This window comes from Bombina bombina, chromosome 2, assembly GCF_027579735.1.
Source record: "Bombina bombina isolate aBomBom1 chromosome 2, aBomBom1.pri, whole genome shotgun sequence".
NCBI classification, from domain to species: Eukaryota; Metazoa; Chordata; class Amphibia; order Anura; family Bombinatoridae; genus Bombina; species Bombina bombina.
Genome location: NC_069500.1, coordinates 721,276,760 through 721,302,842, shown reverse-complemented (window position 1 = coordinate 721,302,842; position 26,083 = coordinate 721,276,760). Strand labels below are relative to the sequence as shown.

At 42.4% G+C, this 26,083-nt stretch overlaps 1 protein-coding gene across 2 annotated transcripts in view; it reads left to right on the top strand.

Annotated features, from left to right (window-relative positions):
* The window catches only part of GNE (glucosamine (UDP-N-acetyl)-2-epimerase/N-acetylmannosamine kinase), a 138,154-nt gene that overhangs the window by 102,494 nt on the left and 9,577 nt on the right, over positions 1-26,083 (top strand). For both annotated transcript variants that reach the window (XM_053702735.1, XM_053702736.1), the window contains exons 9-10: positions 16,408-16,629; positions 17,428-17,610. In XM_053702735.1, coding sequence (XP_053558710.1) covers positions 16,408-16,629; positions 17,428-17,610 — 405 coding nt within the window. The remainder of the gene's footprint in view (positions 1-16,407; positions 16,630-17,427; positions 17,611-26,083) is intronic.

Here is a 26,083-nt window from a genome sequence, read left to right as displayed (position 1 = left end):
GCCGTGGACCGGACACACCTATGTTGGAGAAAACAGAATTTATGTTTACCTGATAAATTACTTTCTCCAACGGTGTGTCCGGTCCACGGCCCGCCCTGGTTTTTTAATCAGGTCTGATGATTTATTTTCTTTAACTACAGTCACCACGGTATCATATGATTTCTCCTATGCAAATATTCCTCCTTTACGTCGGTCGAATGACTGGGGAAGGCGGAGCCTAGGAGAGATCATGTGACCAGCTTTGCTGGGCTCTTTGCCATTTCCTGTTGGGGAAGAGAATATCCCACAAGTAAGGATGACGCCGTGGACCGGACACACCGTTGGAGAAAGTAATTTATCAGGTAAACATAAATTCTGTTTTTTATCATTTCAGGGTAGTAATTTATTTGGTTCTCAATTGGATTCTATTTCCACTATCACCGGGGGAAAGGGAGTTTTTCTGCCCCAAGATAAGAAATCTAAAGGTAAATTTAAAGCTTCCAATCATTTTCGTTCCTTTCGTCAGAATAGAGAACAAAAGACCTCTCCTTCCCCTAAGGCCGCTGACTCTAATTGGAGATCATCTCCGAATTGGAATAAATCCAAGCCTTATAAAAAAAACAAATCTAGCCCCTAAGACTGCATGAAGGTGCAGCCCTCAACTCCGTTCTACTGGAGGGGGGCAGATTGAAATTATTTCAACACATTTGGACAGTTTCTGTTCAAAATCAGTGGATTCAGAATTTCTCTTGCAAGGTGTATCCAGTCCACGGATTCATCCTTACTTGTGGGATATTCTCATTCCCTACAGGAAGTGGCAAAGAGAGCACACAGCAAAGCTGTCCATATAGCTCCCCCTCTGGCTCCGCCCCCCAGTCATTCTCTTTGCCGCTCTAACAAGTAGCATCTCCACGGGAGGGTAAAGTGAATGTGGTGTTAGACAGTGGAATGGAGATTATGCAGATTTGTCTCAAATCCAACTGGACCAGAAAACCAGATATTCTCTTCTCTGGTGGTTGTCTCAGGATCACCTGTCACAGGGAATGTGCTTCCGCAGACCGGAGGGGATCATTGTAACGACAGACGCCAGTCTGTTAGGCTGGGGCGCGGTCTGGGGCTCCCTGAAAGCTCAGGGCCTATGGTCTAGGGAAGAGTCTCTTCTCCCGATAAACATTTTGGAACTGAGAGCGATATTCAACACGCTCCAGGCATGGCCTCAGCTAGCGGCGGCCAAGTTCATCAGATTTCAGTCGGACAACATCACGACTGTAGCATACATAAATCATCAGGGAGGAACAAAGAGTTCCTTAGCAATGAAGGAAGTAACCAAGATAATCAGGTGCACGGAGGATCACTCTTGCCATCTATCTGCAATTCACATCCCAGGAGTAGACAACTGGGAAGCGGATTTCCTAAGTCGTCAGACTTTTCACCCGGGGGAGTGGGAACTCCACCCGGAGGTATTTGCTCAGCTGACTCCGCTATGGGGCATTCCAGAGTTGGATCTGATGGCGTCCCGTCAGAACACCAAACTTCCTCTTTACGGTGCCAGGTCCAGGGACCCCAAGGCGGCATTGATAGATGCTCTAGTAGCGCCTTGGTCCTTCAATCTGGCCTATGTCTTTCCACCGTTTCCCCTTCTCCCTCGGATGGTAGCCAGAATCAAACAGGAGAAGGCCTCTGTAATTCTGATAGCGCCTGCGTGGCCACGCAGGACTTGGTATGCAGATCTAGTGGACATGTCATCTGTCCCACCATGGTCACTGCCAATGAGGCAGGATCTTCTAATACAGGGTCCATTCAAGCATCCAAATCTAGTTTCTCTGCAGCTGACTGCTCGGAGATTGAACGCTTAATTCTATCCAAGCGTGGGTTCTCTTAATCAGTCATAGATACTCTGATCCAAGCTAGAAAACCTGTCACCAGGAAAATTTACCATAAGATATGGCGGAAATATCTTTGTTGGTGTGAATCCAAGGGTTACTCGTGGAGTAAGATTAGGATTCCAAGGATATTGTCTTTTCTCCAAGAAGGATTGGAGAAAGGTTTATCGGCTAGTTCCTTAAAGGGGCAGATATCCGCTCTGTCTATCCTTTTACACAAGCGTCTGGCAGAAGTACCAGATGTTCAAGCGTTTACACAGGCGTTAGTCAGAATCAAGCCTGTCTATAAATCTGTGGCTCCTCCATGGAGTCTAAATTTAGTTCTTTCAGTTCTTCAAGGGGTTCCGTTTGAAACTTTACATTCCATAGATATTAAGTTATTATCTTGGAAAGTTTTGTTTTTGGTAGCTATATCTTCTGCTCGAAGAGTTTCAGAATTGTCTGCTTTGCAGTGTAATTCACCCTATCTGGTGTTTGCGTACCAAACCTGGTTTTCTTCCTAAAGTTGTTTCTAATAAGAACATTAACCAGGAAATCATTGTTCCTTCTCTGTGTACTAATCCAGCTTCTAAGAAGGAACGGCTTTTACACAATCTTGATGTGGTTCGTGCTTTGAAATTCTATTTACAAGCAACTAAGGATTTCAGACAAAAATCATCTTTGTTTGTTGTCTATTCTGGTAAGAGGAGAGGTCAAAAAGAGACGGCTACCTCTCTTTCCTTCTGGTTGAAAAGCATCATCCGATTGGCTTATGAGACTGCTGGGCAGCAGCCTCCTGAACGAATTACAGCTCATTCCACCAGAGCTGTGGCTTCCACTTGGGCCTTCAAGAATTTGAACAGATTTGTAAGGCAGCGACTTGGTCTTCACTGCATAGTTTTGCCAAATTTTACAAATTCGATACTTTTGCTTCTTCGGAGGCTATTTTTGGGAGAAGGTTTTGCAAGCAGTGGTGCCTTCCGTTTAGGTTACCTGTCTTGTTCCCTCCCTTCATCCGTGTCCTAAAGCTTTGGTATTGGTATCCCACAAGTAAGGATGAATCCGTGGACTGGATACACCTTGCAAGAGAAAACAGAATTTATGCTTACCTGATAAATTACTTTCTCTTGCGGTGTATCCAGTCCACGGCCCGCCCTGGCAATTAAGTCAGGTTAAAATTTCTTGTTTAAACTACAGTCACTACTGCACCCTATGGTTTCTCCTTTTTCGCCTAACCGTCGGTCGAATGACTGGGGGGCGGAGCCAGAGGGGGAGCTATATGGACAGCTTTGCTGTGTGCTCTCTTTGCCACTTCCTGTAGGGAATGAGAATATCCCACAAGTAAGGATGAATTCGTGGACTGGATACACCGCAAGAGAAAGTATTTTATCAGTTAAGCATAAATTCTGTTATTGTTTGTCAGGGGTATCGAATAGGTTTCAGAATAAGACTTCCCATGGGAAGATTCTTTCTCATGTTCCAACAAACGCTGTGAAGGTTCAGGCTTTTCGGAAATGCGTTTCAGACCTAGATCTTTCAGGAGTGATTGTTCCAGTTCCTCTGCAGGAAGGGGGTTTGGATTTTTATTCAAATCTATTCATTGTCCCAAAGAAAGAAGATTCGTTCAGACCAATTCTGGATCTGACATTTTTAAATTGTTTTGTAAGAGTCCCAACTTTCAAGATGGTGACTATAAGGACTCTTCTGCCTTTTGTTCAGCAAGGTCATTTCATGTCCACAATAGACTTACAGGACGCTTATTTTAACATTCCGATTCATCCAGACCACTATCGTTTTCTGAGATTCTCTTTTCTAGACAAGCATTACCAATTAGTCGCTCTTCCATTTGGCCTAGCGACAGCTCAGATAATCTTTTCAAAGGTTCTTGGTGCCCTTCTATCTGTAATCAGAGAGCAGGGTATTTTCCTTATTTGGACAATATCTTGGTACTAGCTCAATCTTTTCATTTAGCAGAATCTCACATGAAACAACTGGTGTGGTTTCTTCAAGAACATGGTTGGAGGATCAATTTACATAAGAGTTGATTCCTCAGACAAGGGTCAGCTTTTTAGGTTATTGGAACAAATTTATTTTAAAGGTTTATGCTATTTCCTCTTTATCTTTGCTCTATGAGTAAAAGCACTTAGGGAGTAACCCTGTTCATGTGGTCTAATCATCCACTAGGAAACAATCACCTGTGCCTTCCATTTATACAATCTATTTGTTAGTTGGTAAGTGTACACAGTGAAGCAGTGTAAGCATGGAGAAACCTGAAAAGTGCTGACTTTACAGCAGTGTGATTTGTGTATAAGTGCAGTAAAGGTAGTACAATGCACACACTACTGCATTTGTTTTTCATTTAGAGGAGTGACTGTCCAGGCAAACATGAGGGATGTGGCATTGACAAGGTCAATCCTGACATCCTGCAGCGTGTGATATTACATCACGCAGCTATTCTGTAGTACATGACAGAACAGTTATAGTTAGAGTACATAATACAAACAAGTGAACTAAACACACTCGAAGCTAATTAAAATGAAATTCACTGGCCAGTTCTTACCACATTCTCCATGTTTTCTTGGGCATTCAGTCTAGCTGTGGTATGAGTAACATATGAAGCAGAGTACATGGAGAAACCTAAAAAGTGCTTACTGTCCAGCAGCATGATTTTGTGTTTCTAAGTGCAGTAAAGGTAGTACAATGCACACTGCTTCACGTGTTAGTCATTTAGCTGAGTGACTGTCCATGAAAACATGGGGGATGTGTCATTGACAAGGTCATTCCTGAAATCCTGCAGCCTGTCATATTACATTCATTTTAAGCTGTAGTACAGAACAGATCACTAAGAACAGTTATAGTTAGAGTATATAAACAAACAATTGAACTCAACCACACAGCCAATTGAAATTAAATTAGCTGACAGTGTCCAGTAAGTTCTTACCACATTGTCCATGTTTTCTTTAAAAGTCAGTCTAGCTGTAGTATGAGTAACATATGAAGCAGTGTATGCATGGAGAAACCTGAAAAGTGCTGACTGTCCAAGCGCATGATTTGTGTTTCTAAGTACAGTAAAGGTAGTACAATGCACACTGATTCATGTGTTAGTCATTTAGCTGAGTGACTGTCCAGGAAACATAAGGAATGTGGCATTGAGCAGGTCAATCCTGCAACCTGTTTTTAACATACATGCATCAACTAATAGCAGCAGCACTGCAGCATAGTACAGTGAGTACATTTCTCCAACATTGGTGTGTCCGGTCCACGGCTTCATCCTTACTTGTGGGATATTCTCTTCCCCTACAGGAAATGGCAAAGAGAGCACCCAGCAAGAGCTGTCCATATAGCTCCCCCTCTGGCTCCGCCCCCCAGTCATTCTCTTTGCCGCTCTGAACAAGTAGCATCTCCACGGGGATGGTAAAGAGTATGTGGTGTTAGTTGTAGTTTTTTATTCTTCTATCAAGAGTTTGTTATTTTAAAATAGTGCCGGTTTGTACTATTTACTCAAAAACAGAAAAGGATGAAGAGTTCTGTTTTAAAGAGGAGTATGATTTTAGCAGCAGTAACTAAAATCAATTGCTGTTCCCACGCAGGACTGTTGAGCCCAGAGTACTTCAGTTGGGGGGAACAGTTTGCAGACTTTTCTGCTCAAGGTATGATCAGTCATATTTCTAACAAGACATGTTAATGGTAGAAAACTGTCATTTCTCCAACATAGGTGTGTCCGGTCCACGGCGTCATCCTTACTTGTGGGATATTCTCTTCCCCAACAGGAAATGGCAAAGAGCCCAGCAAAGCTGGTCACATGATCCCTCCTAGGCTCCGCCTACCCCAGTCATTCTTTTTGCCGTTGTACAGGCAACATCTCCACGGAGATGGCTTAGAGTTTTTTAGTGTTTAACTGTAGTTTTTATTATTCAATCAAGAGTTTGTTATTTTGAAATAGTGCTGGTATGTACTATTTACTCAGAAACAGAAAAGAGATGAAGATTTCTGTTTGTATGAGGAAAATGATTTTAGCAACCGTCACTAAAATCCATGGCTGTTCCACACAGGACTGTTGAGAGCAATTAACTTCAGTTGGGGGAACAGTGAGCAGTCTCTTGCTGCTTGAGGTATGACACATTCTAACAAGACGATGTAATGCTGGAAGCTGTCATTTTCCCTCTGGGATCCGGTAAGCCATGTTTATTACGATTGTAAATAAGGGCTTCAAAAAGGGCTTATTAAGACTGTAGACTTTTTTTGGGCTAAATCGATTGATTATTAACACATATTTAGCCTTGAGGAATCATTTTATCTGGGTATTTTGATATAATAATATCGGCAGGCACTGTTTTAGACACCTTATTCTTTAGGGGCTTTCCCAAAGCATAGGCAGAGCCTCATTTTCGCGCCGGTGTTGCGCACTTGTTTTTGAGAGGCATGGCATGCAGTCGCATGTGAGAGGAGCTCTGATACTTAGAAAAGACTTTCTGAAGGCGTCATTTGGTATCGTATTCCCCTTGGGGCTTGGTTGGGTCTCAGCAAAGCAGATACCAGGGACTGTAAAGGGGTTAAAGTTCAAAACGGCTCCGGTTCCGTTATTTTAAGGGTTAAAGCTTCCAAATTTGGTGTGCAATACTTTTAAGGCTTTAAGACACTGTGGTGAAAATTTGGTGAATTTTGAACAATTCCTTCATGTTTTTTCGCATTTGCAGTAATAAAGTGTGTTCAGTTTAAAATTTAAAGTAACGGTTTTATTTTAAAACGTTTTTTGTACTTGTTATCAAGTTTATGCCTGTTTAACATGTCTGAACTACCAGATAGACTGTGTTCTGAATGTGGGGAAGCCAGAATTCCTATTCATTTAAATAAATGTGATTTATGTGACAATGACAATGATGCCCAAGATGATTCCTCAAGTGAGGGGAGTAAGCATGGTACTGCATCATTCCCTCCTTCGTCTACACGAGTCTTGCCCACTCAGGAGGCCCCTAGTACATCTAGCGCGCCAATACTCCTTACTATGCAACAATTAACGGCTGTAATGGATAATTCTGTCAAAAACATTTTAGCCAAAATGAACACTTATCAGCGTAAGCGCGACTGCTCTGTTTTAGATACTGAAGAGCATGACGACGCTGATATTAATATTTCTGAAGGGCCCCTAACTCAGTCTGATGGGGCCAGGGAGGTTTTGTCTGAGGGAGAAATTACTGATTCAGGGAAGACAACTGTTGCGTACATCAACCATCAGGGGGGAACAAGGAGTTCCCTGGCGATGGAAGAAGTGACCAAAATCATTCTATGGGCGGAGTCTCACTCCTGCCACCTGTCTGCTATCCACATCCCAGGAGTGGAAAATTGGGAAGCGGATTTTCTGAGTCGTCAGACATTGCATCCGGGGGAGTGGGAACTCCATCCGGAAATCTTTGCCCAAGTCACTCAGCTGTGGGGCATTCCAGACATGGATCTGATGGCCTCTCGTCAGAACTTCAAAGTTCCTTGCTACGGGTCCAGATCCAGGGATCCCAAGGCGGCTCTAGTGGATGCACTAGTAGCACCTTGGACCTTCAAACTAGCTTATGTGTTCCCGCCGTTTCCTCTCATCCCCAGGCTGGTAGCCAGGATCAATCAGGAGAGGGCGTCGGTGATCTTGATAGCTCCTGCGTGGCCACGCAGGACTTGGTACGCAGATCTGGTGAATATGTCATCGGCTCCTCCTTGGAAGCTACCTTTGAGACGAGACCTTCTTGTTCAGGGTCCGTTCGAACATCCGAATCTGGTTTCACTCCAGCTGACTGCTTGGAGATTGAACGCTTGATCTTATCGAAGCGAGGATTCTCAGATTCTGTTATCGATACTCTTGTTCAGGCCAGAAAGCCTGTAACTAGAAAGATTTACCACAAAATTTGGAAAAAATATATCTGTTGGTGTGAATCTAAAGGATTCCCTTGGGACAAGGTTAAGATTCCTAGGATTCTATCCTTCCTTCAAGAAGGATTGGAAAAAGGATTATCTGCAAGTTCCCTGAAGGGACAGATTTCTGCCTTGTCTGTGTTACTTCACAAAAAGCTGGCCGCTGTGCCAGATGTTCAAGCCTTTGTTCAGGCTCTGGTTAGAATTAAGCCTGTTTACAAACCTTTGACTCCTCCTTGGAGTCTCAATTTAGTTCTTTCAGTTCTTCAGGGGGTTCCGTTTGAACCCTTGCATTCCGTTGATATTAAGTTATTATCTTGGAAAGTTTTGTTTTTAGTTGCAATTTCTTCTGCTAGAAGAGTTTCAGAATTATCTGCTCTGCAGTGTTCTCCTCCTTATCTGGTGTTCCATGCAGATAAGGTGGTTTTACGTACTAAACCTGGTTTTCTTCCAAAAGTTGTTTCTAACAAAAACATTAACCAGGAGATTATCGTACCTTCTCTGTGTCCGAAACCAGTTTCAAAGAAGGAACGTTTGTTGCACAATTTGGATGTTGTTCGCGCTCTAAAATTCTATTTAGATGCTACAAAGGATTTTAGACAAACATCTTCCTTGTTTGTTGTTTATTCCGGTAAAAGGAGAGGTCAAAAAGCAACTTCTACCTCTCTCTCTTTTTGGATTAAAAGCATCATCAGATTGGCTTACGAGACTGCCGGACGGCAGCCTCCCGAAAGAATCACAGCTCATTCCACTAGGGCTGTGGCTTCCACATGGGCCTTCAAGAACGAGGCTTCTGTTGATCAGATATGTAGGGCAGCGACTTGGTCTTCACTGCACACTTTTACCAAATTTTACAAGTTTGATACTTTTGCTTCTTCTGAGGCTATTTTTGGGAGAAAGGTTTTGCAAGCCGTGGTGCCTTCCATTTAGGTGACCTGATTTGCTCCCTCCCTTCATCCGTGTCCTAAAGCTTTGGTATTGGTTCCCACAAGTAAGGATGACGCCGTGGACCGGACACACCTATGTTGGAGAAAACAGAATTTATGTTTACCTGATAAATTACTTTCTCCAACGGTGTGTCCGGTCCACGGCCCGCCCTGGTTTTTTTTTTCTTCTTAATCAGGTCTGATAATTTATTTTCTTTAACTACAGTCACCACGGTACCATATGGTTTCTCCTATGCAAATATTCCTCCTTAACGTCGGTCGAATGACTGGGGTAGGCGGAGCCTAGGAGGGATCATGTGACCAGCTTTGCTGGGCTCTTTGCCATTTCCTGTTGGGGAAGAGAATATCCCACAAGTAAGGATGACGCCGTGGACCGGACACACCGTTGGAGAAAGTAATTTATCAGGTAAACATAAATTCTGTTTTTTCCCTGAAGGGGTAAGTAAGCCATTTTCTTAGACTCATAACAGATTAAGGCTTACAAATGGGCTATACACTGGTTGACACTATTGTGGGCTAAATCGATTGTTTTATTTCATATTTTAATGGCATTTAGAGTGTTTTGTGCACTTAAAAGCACTTTGGGAACGTTTTTTATCGCCTGGCATTGAGTTAGACGGCTATTTCAGTCAGGAAGGCCCCTTCACTCTGGTATGCAGAGGAAGGAGGCCCCGTTTTCGCGCCTCAATTGCGCAGTTTACTTTCATGGCAGTGCATGCAGCTTCATGTGAGGGGTCCTGTGACATCCTAAAACGGACTCTGGAAGGTTTATTTCTTTGCTGAATAACTCTCAGGGAAGGTAAAAAGCCGCAGCAAGGCTGTGGCTATGATTGTAGTGTACTAAAATTGTCTAATTGAACAAATAGCTCCGGTTTGCTCATTTTAAGGGTTAAAGTCTTGAAACTTGGTGTGCAATACTTTCAGGGCATTAGGACTCTGGGGTAAAAATTTTGTAAAAATCGGACATTGCCTTCATTGTTTTTCAATATAACAATAATAAAGTGTGCCTGTTTATTATTTAAAGGGACAGTAACGCTTTTCTTTAAAAACGCTTTTATTGCATTATTAGCCTGCCAAATTCTGTCTAACATGTCTATACCTTCAGATGGCTTATGTTCTGTGTGTATGAAAGCCAAGGTGGTTCCCCCAATTAATGTTTGTGCAAATTGTGTCATAGCGTCCAAACAAAGTATGGACAGTACTGCCACATTGAATAAGATTGCCCAAGATGATTCTTCTAATGAAGGTAGTGGGGATAGTTCCTCATCCTCTCCTTCTGTGTCAACACCAGTTTTGCCCGCGCAGGCGATACCTAGTACATCTAGCGCGCCAATGCTTGTTACTATGCAACAGTTAACAGCAGTAATGGATAATTCAATAGCAAATCTGTTATCCAAACTGCCATCCTACCCTAGAAAGCGCGACCGCTCAGTTTTAAATACAGAAGATGAGCAGGTTGGCGCTGAGGAAAATTTATCAGTTATACCCTCACATCAATCTGAATTGGCAGTGAGGGAGGGCCTGTCTGAGGGGGAAATTTCTGATTCAGGAAAAGTTTCTCAGCAGGCAGACACTGATGTCGTAAAATTTAAATTTAAGTTAGAACATCTCCGCGCCCTACTTAAGGAGGTCCTAACTACTCTTGATGACTGTGATTCTTTGGTAATTCCAGAGAAATTGTGCAAGATGGACAAATTCTTAGAGGTCCCGGTGCACGCTGATGCCTTTCCGATACCCAAGCGGGTGGCGGATATAGTGACTAAGGAGTGGGAAAAGCCAGGTATACCTTTTGTTCCACCTCCTATATTCAAGAAAATGTTCCCCATTGTTGACCCCAGAAGGGACGCATGGCAAACGGTTCCTAAGGTTGAGGGGGCAGTGTCAACGTTAGCTAAGCGCACGACTATTCCTATTGAGGACAGTTGCGCTTTTAAAGATCCTATGGATAAAAAATTGGAAGGATTGCTAAAAAAGATATTTGTTCAGCAAGGCTTCCTGCTTCAACCAATCTTGTGCATTATTCCTGTCACCTCGGCAGCGTATTTTTGGTTCGAGGAACTAGAAAATTCGCTCCAAAAAGAGACTCCATATGATGAAGTCATGGACAGAATTCACGCACTAAAGTTGGCTAATTCCTTTATTTTGGATGCCGCTTTCCAATTGGCTAAGTTAGCAGCGAAAAATTCAGGGTTTGCAATAGTGGCGCGCAGAGCGCTTTGGCTAAAATCCTGGTCGGCGGATGTGTCGTCCAAGAATAAATTGCTTAATATTCCTTTCAAGGGTAAGACCCTTTTCGGGCCGGAATTGAAAGAGATTATTTCAGACATTACTGGTGGGAAGGGACATGCCCTCCCACAGGATAGGCCTTTCAAGGCTAAGAATAAATCTAATTTTCGTTCCTTTCGCAATTTCAGGAACGGACCGAATCCTAACTCTGCGGCCTCCAAACAAGAAGGCAACTCTTCCCAGCCTAAGCCAGCATGGAAACCATGGCAAGGCTGGAACAAGGGTAAACAGGCCAATAAGCCTGCTGCTGCTACCAAGACAGCATGAAGGGGTAGCCCCCGATCCGGGACCGGATCTAGTAGGGGGCAGACTTTCTCTCTTCGCTCAGGCTTGGGCAAGAGACGTTCAGGATCCCTGGGCACTAGAAATAGTCTCTCAGGGGTATCTTCTAGAGTTCAAGGAACTTCCTCCAAGGGGAAGGTTCCACATGTCTCGCTTATCTTCAGACCAGATAAAGAGACAGGCATTCTTACATTGCGTAGGAGACCTATTAAAAATGGGAGCGATAAACCCAGTTCCAACAGCAGAACAAGGTCTGGGTTTTTACTCAAACCTGTTTGTAGTTCCCAAAAAAGAGGGAACTTTCAGGCCAATTCTGGATCTAAAAATTCTAAACAAATTCCTCAGAGTTCCATCATTCAAAATGGAAACCATTCGGACAATTTTACCAACAATCCAGGAGGGTCAATATATGACTACCGTGGACTTAAAGGATGCCTACCTGCATATTCCTATCCACAAAGATCATCATCAGTTCCTGAGGTTTGCCTTCATGGACAAACATTACCAGTTTGTGGCTCTTCCGTTCGGTTTAGCCACTGCTCCCAGAATCTTCACAAAGGTGCTAGGGTCCCTTATAGCGGTTCTACGACCGAGGGGCATTGCTGTAGCACCTTACCTAGACGACATTCTAATCCAAGCGTCGTCTCTTTCCAAAGCATAGGCTCATACAGACATTGTTCTAGCCTTTCTCAGATCTCATGGGTGGAAGGTGAACGTAGAAAAGAGTTCCCTGTCTCCGTCAACAAGAGTTCCCTTTTTGGGAACAATAATAGATTCTTTAGAAATGAAGATCTTCCTGACAGAGGTCAGAAAGTCAAAGCTTCTAAACGCTTGTCAAGTTCTTCACTCTATTCTTCAGCCTTCCATAGCTCAGTGCATGAAAGTAGTAGGATTGATGGTTGCAGCAATGGATATAGTTCCTTTTGCTCGAATTCATCTAAGACCATTACAACTGTGCATGCTCAATCAGTGGAATGGGGACTATGCAGACTTGTCTCCCCAGATTCAAGTAGACCAGGTAACCAGGGATTCTCTCCGCTGGTGGTTGTCTCACGATCACCTGTCTCAGGGAATGAGTTTCCGCAGACCAGAATGGGTCATTGTCACGACCGACGCCAGTCTCTTAGGCTGGGGTGCGGTCTGGGACTATCTGAAAGCTCAAGGTCTATGGTCTCGAGAAGAGTCTCTTCTCCCGATAAAGATTTTAGAACTGAGAGCGATATTCAATGCGCTCCTGGCGTGGCCTCACCTACCAAAGGCCAAATTCATAAGGTTCCCGTCGGACAACATGACGACTGTAGCGTACATCAATCATCAGGGGGGAACAAAGAGTTCCTTAGCGATGAGAGAGGTATCCAAAATCATTAAATGGGCAGAGGATCACTCCTGCCACCTATCTGCAATTCACATCCCAGGAGTGGACAACTGGGAGGCGGATTATTTGAGTCGTCAGACTTTTCATCCGGGGGAGTGGGAACTCCACCCGGAGGTTTTTGCAGAGTTAACTCAACTATGGGGCATTCCAGATATAGATCTGATGGCGTCTCGCCAGAACGCAAAGGTTCTCCGATACGGGTCCAGATCCAGGGATCCCAAGGCGACACTGGTGGATGCATTAGTGGCGCCTTGGTCGTTCAACCTAGCTTATGTATTTCCACCGTTTCCTCTCCTTCCCAGGCTTGTAGCCAGGATCAAACAGGAGCAGGCCTCAGTGATTCTAATAGCCCCTGCATGGCCACACAGGACTTGGTATGCAGACCTGGTGAATGTGTCATCGGCTCCACCATGGAAGCTACCTTTGAGGCAGGATCTTTTAGTACAAGGTCCGTTCGAACATCCAAATCTAGTCTCTCTCCAACTGACTGCTTGGAAATTGAACGCTTGATTCTATCTAAGCGTGGGTTTTCAGATACAGTCATAGATACTCTGGTTCAGCCCAGAAAACCTGTAACTAGGAAGATTTACCATAAGATATGGCAAAAATATATCTGTTGGTGTGAATCCAAGGGATTCCCTTGGAGTAAAATTAAAATTCCTAGGATACTTTCCTTTCTCCAAGAAGGCCTGGATAAAGGTTTGTCAGCTAGTTCCTTAAAAGGACAGATATTTGTCTGTTTTGTTACACAAACGTCTGGCAGCAGTGCCAGATATACAGGCGTTTGTACAGGCGTTAGTTAGAATCAAGCCTGTTTACAGACCCATGACTCCTCCTTGGAGTCTAAATTTAGTTCTTTCAGTTCTTCAGGGGGTTCCGTTTGAACCCATGCATTCCATAGTTATTAAGTTACTATCTTGGAAAGTTCTGTTTTTGGTTGCTATTTCTTCTGCTAGAAGAGTTTCTGAATTATCTGCTTTGCAGTGTACTTCTCCCTATCTGGTATTCCATACAGATAAGGTAGTTTTACGTACCAAGCCTGGTTTTCTTCCAAAGGTCGTTTCCAACAGGAATATTAACCAGGAAATTGTTGTTCCTTCTCTGTGTCCGAATCCAGTTTCAAAGAAGGAACGCTTGTTACACAATCTAGATGTGGTCCGTGCTTTAAAGTTCTATTTAGAAGCAACAAAGGATTTCAGACAGACATCATCTTTGTTTGATGTGTATTCTGGTAAGAGGAGAGGGCAGAAAGCTACTGCTACCTCTCTTTCTTTTTGGCTGAAAAGCATCATCTGATTGGCTTATGAGACTGCCGGACGGCAGCCTCCTGAACGAATTACAGCTCATTCTACTAGAGCTGTGGCTTCCACATGGGCTTTCAAGAACGAGGCTTCTGTTGATCAGATCTGTAAGGCAGCGACTTGGTCTTCTCTGCATACTTTTGCCAAATTTTACAAATTCGATACTTATGCTTCTTCTGAGGCTATTTTTGGGAGAAAGGTTTTGCAAGCCGTGGTGCCTTCCGTTTAGGTAACCTGGTTTGCTCCCTCCCTTCATCCGTGTCCTAAAGCTTTGGTATTGGTTCCCACAAATAAGGATGAAGCCGTGGACAGGACACACCAATGTTGGAGAAAACAGAATTTATGTTTACCTGATAAATTTCTTTCTCCAACGGTGTGTCCGGTCCACGGCCGGCCCTGCTTTTTAACCAGGTTTGAAAAATTTCTTTATTTATACACTACAGTCACCACGGCACCCTATAGTTTCTCCTAACCGTCGGTCGAATGACTGGGGGGCGGAGCCAGAGGGGGAGCTATATGGACAGCTCTTGCTGGGTGCTCTCTTTGCCATTTCCTGTAGGGGAAGAGAATATCCCACAAGTAAGGATGAAGCCGTGGACCGGACACACCGTTGGAGAAAGAAATTTATCAGGTAAACATAAATTCTGTTTTTTCAAAAATAAAACATAGAATACAATACTAAACATTGGAATTTGGAAGTGGAACCTGCCCTGGTTATGGCATTGGCCATCCCTACAGCCAGACTGCAGTCAGTGCACAAAGTGCATGCGCAATTTCACACAGAAGGGAAATGTGAATCAATTTTGAGATGACAATATCACAATGGGTTAGTTAGTCATAGTGAGTGACACATTAAATACAAACTTTAAGATGTAGAGCTTGTAACAGGAGGGCCCAGGAAGAAATTCTGATGATTTGTAATTTGTATTACTAGTAAATAATTTAGTAATATAATATATAATAATATTATTTACTAAATATTATATTTTTTAAATCCTGAGAATAACATAAATAATATGTAACTTAAAAAATTTGCATTGTTTACTGATTGGTTAGGTTTTTGGATAAAAAAACATCTGATTATGTAGTACCATTTTGGATTTCAAGCATTACTGCTGGTGGTGGACTGGTTAAGGTTAATGTTTGAAGCCCAAAATGGTAATACATAACGTTGACAGGTCACCACATTTCCTCCTGTGCTAAACTCCCTCTCTGATGGTGAAGTTGTTGCAGGAACACAGATATTTTTGTGCAAGCTTGCTCAATTTGGGAAAGTTTATCTCATGTAGTTTCAAATTTCCGACATTGCATTTCCCACCGCCACACCACTCCCAGATGAAGGCCTGTTGCTCCCACACACTCTGCAATCTCTGCAATAATGGCCGTTTCGCGGGCATTCTCAGGTCCGCACACTGGTCCGCCTCTCATCCTCCCTCTCCGCCTCTGTTTTCATGAAAAACAGAGATTTTTTTTTTTTACTGATCAGTTACCATGGTTACAATACTACTCTCACTCATCAGCTGTGCTCTATCATGAAAATCTTACCCTCAGAGCAAGGTTTATCAATTTACAAGTGAACAGGATTCACAAATTGTGAACCTGTCTGCACTTCATCGCAAATTGTCGGGGCATATGTGCAAATCAGCCCCCCACGCAACAGATTGCATGAGAGTAGGGCTTTTCAATCACCCCGCTTAAATAAATCCGGGGTGATTTTCATCCGCCAACTCCAGTTTGTCAGAGTTTATGAAGCTGCAGTTTAAACAGTTTAAACCTTGCCCTGAGTGCTGGTTCTGAAAAACACTGCTCTATATAGAAGCTATGCTGTCATGAAATTTACTTTTTCTTAACTGTTTGTATTATGTTAAAGGGATATAGAATTCAATAATATGTTGGAGCTGTTCAGTAATGCAGGGTGTTAAAAAGGGGTACTAAATTCCAAAGAAAGCGGCTAACTTCTGAAAAGCTGTCATCTTTGAAGAATAAATATTTGTAAAATGTTAATTGATGTGCTTCTGCTTCCTTTTGGAATGTTTTAGTGTACAGTATGCACGTTTGTTCTAATATAGGTATCTTTAAAAAATGCCTGCTTGCAACAGCTTTAAATTCTAAAATCGGCACCTTTTCTATGCTTCAGGTGTTGCTCTCTGAGCATGGAGATCCACAGCATAGTATGCATACACTATATGCTCTTGCCTGTCATTTAAGCTCATTCACCAATCTGCCGCTTCATATGCTCTGTAGAAGTATGTAAACAATTCCAAACCCAAGCAAGCTTATTACTAAGTTGCTTAACATGCTAGTCCATAGCATACTGTACGCTAGAATTACACTTTAAAGGGACAGTCTACTCCAGAATTGTTATTGTTTTAAAAGATAGATAATACCTTTTTATTACCCATTCCCCAGTTTTGCATAACCAATCTTTTTTTTTTTTTTTTTTTTAAGCCTATTTATTTTATTTTATATTTATTTAGGTATTTCAACAGGTGGGCGTGTAAACCCCCACGAAGGGGTTGTACTTCATTCCACAAAGCTAATTCAAGAATGGAGTTCTGTTGATCTCAGAACGCCTCTGTCTGACACATTACATTTACCAGTATGGGTGGATAATGATGGTAATTGCGCAGCACTAGCTGAGAAGAAGTTTGGCCAAGGCAAAGGAGTGCAAGATTTTGTCACTGTCATTACTGGCACAGGTATGTATGTGAATTGTGTACAACGATATACCTGATATGTACAGTAGGACACAACTGCCTACAGGGCTAAACAAACCTAGAAGCGAGGTAGCCACTAGCTCCTAGAATTTTACTGCTATCTGGCTCCTAAGAATTCTTGCTGGCTCTTACATTTTTAAACAGATTTGTTAACCCCTGGCCTTGAGGCAGTTGACAAAAAAGGTTTAACCTTAGCTGAAGGTCAGTTTGTCATTTTGGAGCCTTTATGTTATCTGTATAAAGAAGCATGTCACACTGTAGCTGCCAGTCACCAGTCATGTCCTCAGCACAGGCAGTGCTCTGGTGTGGAACTTTTGTGTTTAACTCATTTTGCATTCCTAGCCCAGCTGCCAATTGCCTCTGCCAGGCTTCTACTTAATCAGATGTAATGCTTTCTTATTCTTTCCTTTGCACAGGACTCACATCTGAGCCCTTTGACCTAAGGATCAGATCATTGTTGTGTGTGGTACTAATTGATGATGTAACGCCTTGATTGTCCTTGTTTGTTCCAGACAGGCAAGGGTTTAGTTAATTATGTGTCAAATAGCTGTGATTAAACCAATTGGTTACCCTGTTCTGGGCAAGGGGTTAAATAAGTTGTATGCTACCTCATTTGTACCCCCTCTCAGTATGCTGCTTCAAAAGTGCTAGTAAAAAGATGAACACCCCTACCTATCTACATTCTATAAAATATTTATATGTTGTTTTCGTTCACACATACATATCTGTAAGCTGACCATGTTTATTACAACCGTTTCCCAACATATCCTACTGTTTCAGGTATTGGAGGAGGAATTGTTCATCAACACGAACTTCTTCATGGTAGCTCATATTGTGCTGCTGAGCTTGGGCATATAATGGTTTCTTTCGATGGACCAGAATGTATGTGCGGCAGTCATGGTTGCATAGAAGCCTATGCTTCTGGAATAGCACTGCAGAGAGAGGCCAAGAAACTGCATGATGGTATGTGTAGTTCAAATGATTTGTATAAAAATAAATAAAAAGAGCAATTATGTAGTATTTTAATACACTATAGAGTGTATTAGTGTACCTATGTCACCTCCATTGATTGTACTATAGCTGATATATAATTTGTGGGGGTGGTGATAAATTATTTTAAAATATAGGTAGAATATTGAGACGTAAGTCCACTAGTTTCCCTGCTTTCAGGGTTTGTCATTAACTTTCCTAATTCAGTTGCTAACCTTTTGATTGATTATATCTATCTAAAATCATGTTTGTGTGAGGGAGAGAGATTGAGACGTGATACAGTTATTTACATACCTGGTATTTGAAAAATCCTGAACAAAAAGCCTCTGGCCACACACATTCATCACACCCAGAGACAGCAACTGCTAAAGGCTATGTTGTTTTATGAACAAACAAGTTAAAGGGCCATAATACCAAATGTTTAAACACTTGAAAGTGATGCAGCATAGCTGTAAAAAGCTGACTAGAAAATATCACCTGAACATCTCTATGTAAAAAAGAAAGATATTTTACCTCAAAAAATCCTCAGTAGCCACCTCCCATTGTAAAGGATTTCTAAGCAGCATATTAGTGTGTCTGTCCCGGGACAACTGAAGGGATGAGCATCGTGAACTCTCATATTATTTCACCAATCAGGTAAAGGAAGCTTACTATGAAATCTCATGAGACTTAAGTCAAATCTCATGAGATCACAGTAAGAGTTCATGACCTCAGCACTGCTGATGCTGATTGGCTGCTGTTCATTTCTTCATTTTTTTATTTTTTTTTTACCTGCATCTGGGAGCAGCTGAGTATAACTTTTTACACAGAACTAACTCTACTGAGCTGAGGAGATTGTGAGGTAAAATATCTTCCTTTTTTACATAGAGATGCTCAGGTGATATTTTCCTGTCAGCTTTTTACAGTTATACTGCATCAGTTTCAAGTGATTTAGCATATGAGTATTATGTCCCTTTAAGTAACCTGTCTTAGAGTCTTTCATTTATAATCCAATAAATATAACCATTCCCTTAAAAAAAAAAATGGATACATAAATTAGAGGAATTTGTTGTTTGTATGTGTTATCATTTACTCTACAGTGTAGAAAACAATCATTCTGATTTTAATATAAAAGTCTGATGTCCTTGCAATCTACAGTGGTTAGAACTTAACTACAACGTAAAAAAAACACTTTAAGACATTTTTTAACTTTTATTTATTGTCACACAGTTATAGCAGTACCATAATAGCAGGGTTACTATTGTTATGTTTAGTTGTACTCTTGTAATCTTCAAAAAAACTAACCACGCTTAAAGGGACAATAATACTCATATGCTTTAAAGTGATTCAGTATAACTAAAAAGCGGGCAAGAAAATTTCACCTGAACATCTATATGTAAAAAAGAAATCTATTTTACCTCAAAATGTCTTCTCCTCACAATAGTAGGTGTTCAGTGAACAATTTTCTTTCAGCTATTGCAGGTTGAAAAAAGAAAAATAGCAAATCAGCAGTGCTGAGGTCATGCTTTGCTTTACTGTGATCTCATGAGATTTCATAGTAAACTTCCTTAAACTGAAAAGGGATATAATGACTGTGCCTGCTCATACCAGATGCACACTCCTTCACAATTCCTAGAACTAGCATCCTGATTGTCTGCTGAAAATCCATTCAGCAGTTTTGGCTACTTAGGAGATTTTGAGGTAAAATATCTTCCATTTCCTTCTAATGGCAGTGAGGGTTCACGAAAACATAACATATGGGAAATGCTTCACCTGGCCACCAGGAGGAGGCAAAGACACCCCAAACAGAACATTGAAATATCGCTCCCACTTCCCCTACCCTCCCAGTAGTTCTTTGCCTTGTGTCATGGAGGTTGGCAGAGAGAGTTGCTCAGCTGAAGATTATGATTTTATTGTCCTTAAATTGAAGGTCAATTATGATGAATTAGTGCCTGGTTTTTAATAAACCCATTAAAAACAAGGGCACTTTAATTAATCAAAATTGACATTTCACTCCTTTTCTTCAAAAACTTACCTTTTTAATCCTGAAAGCCTCTCCATCGATTCCCCCGGCCGTCGGATGCCTCTTCTAACGTCAGAAATGACGAATCTGGCTTCCTCCAATCAAGGCTTTCCCCGGGGGGGGGGGGATCATGGCCTGATGCAATGCCGTGATTGGAGGAAGCAGGATTCGTCATTTTAGACCCGCAAAGAGGGCTTGTAACGGGTGGAGGAAGTGCTGCAGCGGCTCTCAGGATTAAAAGTTAAGTTTTTTTGAAGAAATGGAGTGAAATGTCAAATTTGATGACCTTAAAGTGCCCTTGTTTTTAATAGGTTTATTGAAAACCGGGCACTAATTCATCAAAATTGACCTTCACTTTAATGGATTGTTTCCTGCAAGAAAGGACAAGGGGGGATGTTAGTAGCCATATAATTCTCTTAGTAGAGTTTTGGTGAATTCTAGCTTCTGGATGTTGCAGGGAAGTTTCCATGCCTCCTTACAGTATACTTATGCTATCCTTCCTTTTAGACATACAGTGTTAGTTTCACAGGTCCCTATCAGGATGAAGATTGCTTCTGTAAGACTTAGTACTGCTGCGAGTGATGACCAGGACAGCAGATGGGTGATTCAATTAATTTATGTACTGTCTCCATTATACTGGCCAGTGGTCATTTATAGGAGTACAGATACAGTATTTTATATTCTGGACCCATAACCTCTTTATTTTGGCTAGTAGCCTGTAATTTTAGTGGGGGTTGGAATCCATATTGGCAAGTGCCTTGGGATCTCAAGTTATGTATGTTCAGACAGTGAATGAGGAACAATCAGATCTGTCTCGGGTAATATCTCTGGACCACAGATGAGAGTCCTCGACTGGTGACAGTCGCAGAACTCTTTTATTCACTGAATGTGTTTTCTACGTCCATCCTGAGTGATTATTTCCCCTGATCAAGCTTGTCAAGGTAAGGCGCTGTGTTGGGTTCTCTGAGGATTCAAGAAATCTGGCCCCCTGGAGGGAGGAAGGGGCTCTCCCCATCAACTCTCTGGCATTGATGGCCATCTTAAATGTTCTGTTGTGTTATCAGTTTCGTTCCGCATGTTTAATTTTTTTTACAATCGGACATCTCAACCATGGCTTCTGTCAGCCATCTGGGTGGAACGCTGTCTGGCGATGGAGGTATCCGTCATTCTTTGATGGGCAGAGACATACCATTGTCGGCTATCAGAAATTCACATTCCAGGGATAGAGAAGTGGATTTTCTGAGCAGTCAGACTCTCCATTTAGGAGAATGGTACTTAAACTAGGAGGTATTCTGCATGTGGGGTGTCCAGTGATAGACCTGTGGCTTCCCATCTCAATGCCAAATCACTGAGATATTTGTTGAGATCGATAGACCCTCAGATGGAGCTGAGAAACGCCTTGGCAGTCCCCTGGTTCTTAAATCTAGTGAATCTGTTTCCTCTGGATCGTGCGTCTGCCCCGAGTGGTAGCTTGGTTCGATCAGGAAAGAATTTAATTGATTCTTCTGACTGCTGCGTGGCTATGCAGGTTTTGGTATGCCGACCTAGTGAGAATGTAGTCTGCTTCTCTGTGGCGGTTGTCTCTGAGACCAGACCTTCTAGAACAAGGTTCGTTCTATCAGAACCTAGATGTTCTGAAGATAACCACATCTTTCAGGATAGTCTGGAGAGAGGCATGTTGGCCAGTTTTCTGCCCTTTCAGTTCTGTTTTTCGCAAGAGTTGGCTTGTTTGCCAGATGTTCAGGGGTTTGCTCAAGCTATTACTAGAATTAAACCTGTTTTAAACCTGTTGTTCCTCCATGGAGCTGTTATCTGCCTTGCAGCTGGATCCACAGTTAAGTGCTTTTGCCTTCTAGGCACTGAAGGTCAGCACTTTTGAGGTTACCTTCAAGTGGATATATGGTTAAGGGTACATTCAGATTCAGAGGCAACTTTATTGGTACAATCTACAGGCACTTTTTAAATGAGACAGAGAGACTTAAAATGAAGGATGTCAGTTCTTGAAAAAGTAATATGTGCAGGGTACTTTATTTGGGCTGTTTTCATTAACATGCACTTATTAGCTGTGGCACAGTTCTTTTTCGGCCGCTCGCGTGAGTTCCGAATTTCTGCTGTATTGGAGCGTTATGAGTTTAGAAGTGCCGGCTTTCACAGACTTTGCTGATCGGATCGTTCGCTTAGAGGAAAGAATCTCTGCTGGAGAGTCTCACTCCTCTTACTAGTGGGATACTGATTCCGGTCAAGGTAGGAGCCTCAGACAAACGCTTAGATCTCTTGTCTGAGATTGGGTCTTAGAGTACAAGTATTAGCCTCTGTGTTAAGTCTTCACATATTCCTTGAACTATTGTTTATTATTTTGGGATCAAATTAATATAATTTTGCTCATAATTTTTATTCGCATTTTAATTGGTCTTTTTTTTTTTTTTTTTTTTTTAGAGGCGACGAATTACGGTAGCAATGGACTCAGAACAGGAACAGTCCATCTCTATGGATAAATGTTTATTATGTTTAGAGGCGCAAATTGTTTTGCCTATGCAATTTTTTTTTTCCTCATGCTTAGCTAAGACTTTAAAATTCAAAGACAAGTTACTCCCTTCTGAGCCAAGTGTGTCTCAGGATACTGCTGTGCGTGACATGCCTCCGCTTTCTCCTCAAACGTCCCAAGCTTTGTTTCTGATTCTTTGTTTTCTATTTCCTCTTAACCTCTTGGGGGTATCAATTTACCAGAGGATTTTGCCGCACAGATAACTTCTGCAGCATCTGCGGCTTTGTCTGCTTTCCCTATTTCTGGTAAGCGTAAGAGGAAATCTAAACATTTGTCTGCTAGTAAGTTTTCTGACCCCTCTAAATCTGCACTGGTCAAACTTTCTCAAATGTCTGATGAGGAGGATACCTCCGTAGCTTCTGAAGGTGAGATCTCAGACTCTGACACTATGGGGGAAAAATCTTCTGAATCTGAAGAAGATAATTTCCTATTTAAGCTTGAACTTCTCCAGTTGCTTCCGAAGGAGGTTCTAGCTACTTTGGACGACTCTGAAACTTCGGTTGCTGTCAACCCCAAGAAGTCCTCTAAACTTTAAATAGAGATTATGATTCTCCAATGTCTGAGGATGTTTTTCCTGTTCCAGACAAGATGTCTGAAATTATAGCTTAGGAATGGGATAAGGGGTTCCCTTTTCCCCTTCCCCTGTTTTTAAAAAAATGTTCCCTGTTGCTGACTCCATTTTGGACACATGGCGCACTGTGGCTAAAGTAGAGGGAGCCATCTCTTCTCTGGCTAAAAAAACTACCATTCCTGTAGAGGATAGTTGTTCTTTTAAGGATCCGATGGATAAGAAGCTAGAGACTTACTTAAAGATGTACATCCATTAAGGATTACAGTGGCAACCTGCGGCAAGTATTGCCACAGTTGCGGGAGCAGCATCTTATTGGTGCGATGCCCTGTCTGATCTGATATCAGAAGTGACTACGGTAGAGGAGATCCAAGATGTGATCAAAACTCTTAAACTGGCCAATACCTTTATCTGTGATGCCAACATGCAGGTAATTCGACTGGGAGCTAAGATGTCTAGCTTCACTGTTCTAGCTCGCAGAGCTCTGTGGTTAAAATCTTGGTCAGCTGATGTATCTTCAAAGGCCAAGCTTTTGGCTTTACATTCATAAGTGTACAGCTCTGTTTGGTCCTGTTCTGGCGGAAATCATCTCAGATTACGGGAACCTCAGGACAAGTAGAGTAGACCCACGGGTCGACAGACTTCTAATTTTCGTTCCTTTCGCAGCTTTAAAGGACAGAAGTCCTCCTCCTCTTCTTCCAAGCCAGACCAATCCAGGTACACTTTGAAATTCAGCCAGCCTTGGAATAAGGGAAAACAAAAAAAGAAGCCTTCCGCTGACTTTAATTCAGCATGAAGGGTCCGCCCTGATCCGAATTTGGATCAGGTGGGGGGCAGGCTTTCTCTTTTTCGTCAGGCTTGGATACGCAATGTCCCAGATCTGTGGGCTGTGGACATAGTATCCCAGGGTTACAAAATAGGAATGAAGTCTTGCCTTCCAAGGCGCAGATTTCTCCTGTCAAAACAATCCTCAAACCAGGTAAAGAGGGATGTCTTCTTAAATTGTATAAAAGGACCTATCCTCCCTGGGAGTTATTTTTCCAGTCCCTCTAGAGCAGTGTTTTTCAACTAGTGTGCCGTGAGAGATCCTCAGGTGTGCCGCGGCAGACCGACAACAGTGACACATATTTTTTAAATTTTGCTTGTTTATTACTCCCAGTGCAGGGGTGTCCCTCTTTCAAATTTTGAAATATTGGGAGGCATGTGACAGGCTCATCAGGCAGGCATTATTTACAACCATGACATATTGACATTCATTCACAGACAATCATTATGATTGTTTGTGAATGAATGTCAATATGTCACGTATAGTCTGTAGGGAGGCATGACATCACAGCGCAATATATACAGTACACTGTATATATATGCTGTATTAGGCTACAATGTGTGATTTTGTAACATTTTGGGATGGTGGTGTGCCACAGGATTGTTTAATGTAAAAAAAAAGTGTGCCACGGCAAAAAAAGGTTGAAAATCACTGCTCTAGAGGAACTAGGTCTAGGATTCTATTCAAATCCATTTGTGGTTCCCAAAAAGGAGGGAACTTTCCATCCCATCCTAGATCTAAAGTGTCTCAACAAATTCCTCAGGGTTCCGTCCTTCAAGATGGAAACTATTCGTTCCATTGGTTCAGGAAGGTCAGTTCATGATGACCATAGACCTGAAGGACACGTACTTACAGGTTCCCATTCACAGGGATCATTACCAGTTTCTAAGGTTTGCCTTTCTGGACAAGCATTTTATTGCCCTTCCGTTTTACATCAAACACCAGGGAGGAACTCTGAGTTCCTTGGCCATGAACGAGGTGACTCGCATTCAGCAGTGGTCGAAACCTCACAATTGTCTCCGATCTGCCATCCACATTCCAGGAGTTGACAATTGGGAGGTGGATTTTCTAAGCAGACAGTGGGCTCTCCATCCGGAAGTGTTCTCCAGGATAACATTCAGGTGGGGGGTTCCGGAGTTTGATCTGATGGCGTCTTGTCAAAATACCAAGCTTCCAAAGTACGGTTCAAGTTCAAGAGCTCCTCAGGCCGCCCTGATAGATGCTCTTGCGGTTCCTTGGGTTTTTGGGCTAGCATACCTGTTTCCTCCGTTTGCTCTCCTTCCACGAGTCGTTGCTCGTATCAAGCAGGAGAGAGCGTCTGTGGTTCTAATAGATGCTTCCTGGCCTCGCAGGATCTGGTTTGCGGGTCTGGTTAAGATGTCATCTCTTCCACCTTGGAGGTTACCTCTTAGGAAGGACCTTCTAATTCAGGGTCCATTCCTCCAACCAAATCTAGATTCTCTCAAGCTGATCGCTTGGAGATTGAACGTCTAGTCCTGTTTAGACTTGGTTTTTCGGAAGCGGTCATTTATACTATGCTTCAGGCTCGTAAACCTATTACTGGTAGGTATTACTATAAGATTTGGTGTGAAGCTAAAGGTTCTTCCTGGAGTCAGGTGAGGATTCCTCAAATTGTATCTTTTCTTCAGGATGGCAGATTTACCAGATGTTCAAGCTTTTGTTCAGGCCCTGATCAGAATCAGGCCTGTGTTTAAACCTGTTGCGCCTCCTTGGAGCCTTAACCTAGTTCTTAAAGTTTTGCAGCAGGCTCCGTTTAAGCGGATGCATATTGTTGATATAAAATTAACTTGGAAGGTTTTGTTTCTCCATGCTATTTCTTCTGCTCACAGAGTTTCTGAGCTTTCAGCTCTGCAGTGTGATTCCTTGTACCTTATTTTTCATGGAGAAAAGTCGGAACCTTAGTACTAAATTGAGTTTTCTCCCTAAGGTGGTGTCGGATCGACACATTAATCAGGAAATTGTTGTTCCTTCTTTTTGTCCTAATCCTTCTCATAAGGAACGTCTTTTGCATAACTTGGATGTTGTGCTTGCTCTAAAACTTTACCTACAAGCTACTAAAGATTTTCGTCATTCTTCTGCCCTGTTTGTTTTTTTTCTCTGGAAAACGTAAGGGTCAGAAGGCCACTTCTACTACTCTTTCCCTCTGGTTGAGAAGTATGATTAGTTTTGCTTATGAGACTACTGGACAGCAGCCTCCTGAGAGAATTATGGCTCATTCCACTAGGGCTGTCTCCTCCCCTTCTTGGGCTTTCAAAAATTAAGCTTCTGTGGAACAGATTTGCAAGGCGGCAACCTGGTCCTCTCTGCAAACTTTTTCCAAATTCTACACATTTGATACTTCTGCCTTGGCTGAGGCCTCTTTTGGGAGACAGGTTCTTCAAGCGGTGGTGCCTTCTGTTTAGGTTCTCCTGCCTTGTTCTCCCTCCCTGTTCATTCCGTGTCCTATTGCTTGGGTATTGGTTCCCACTAGTAATTGTAATGACG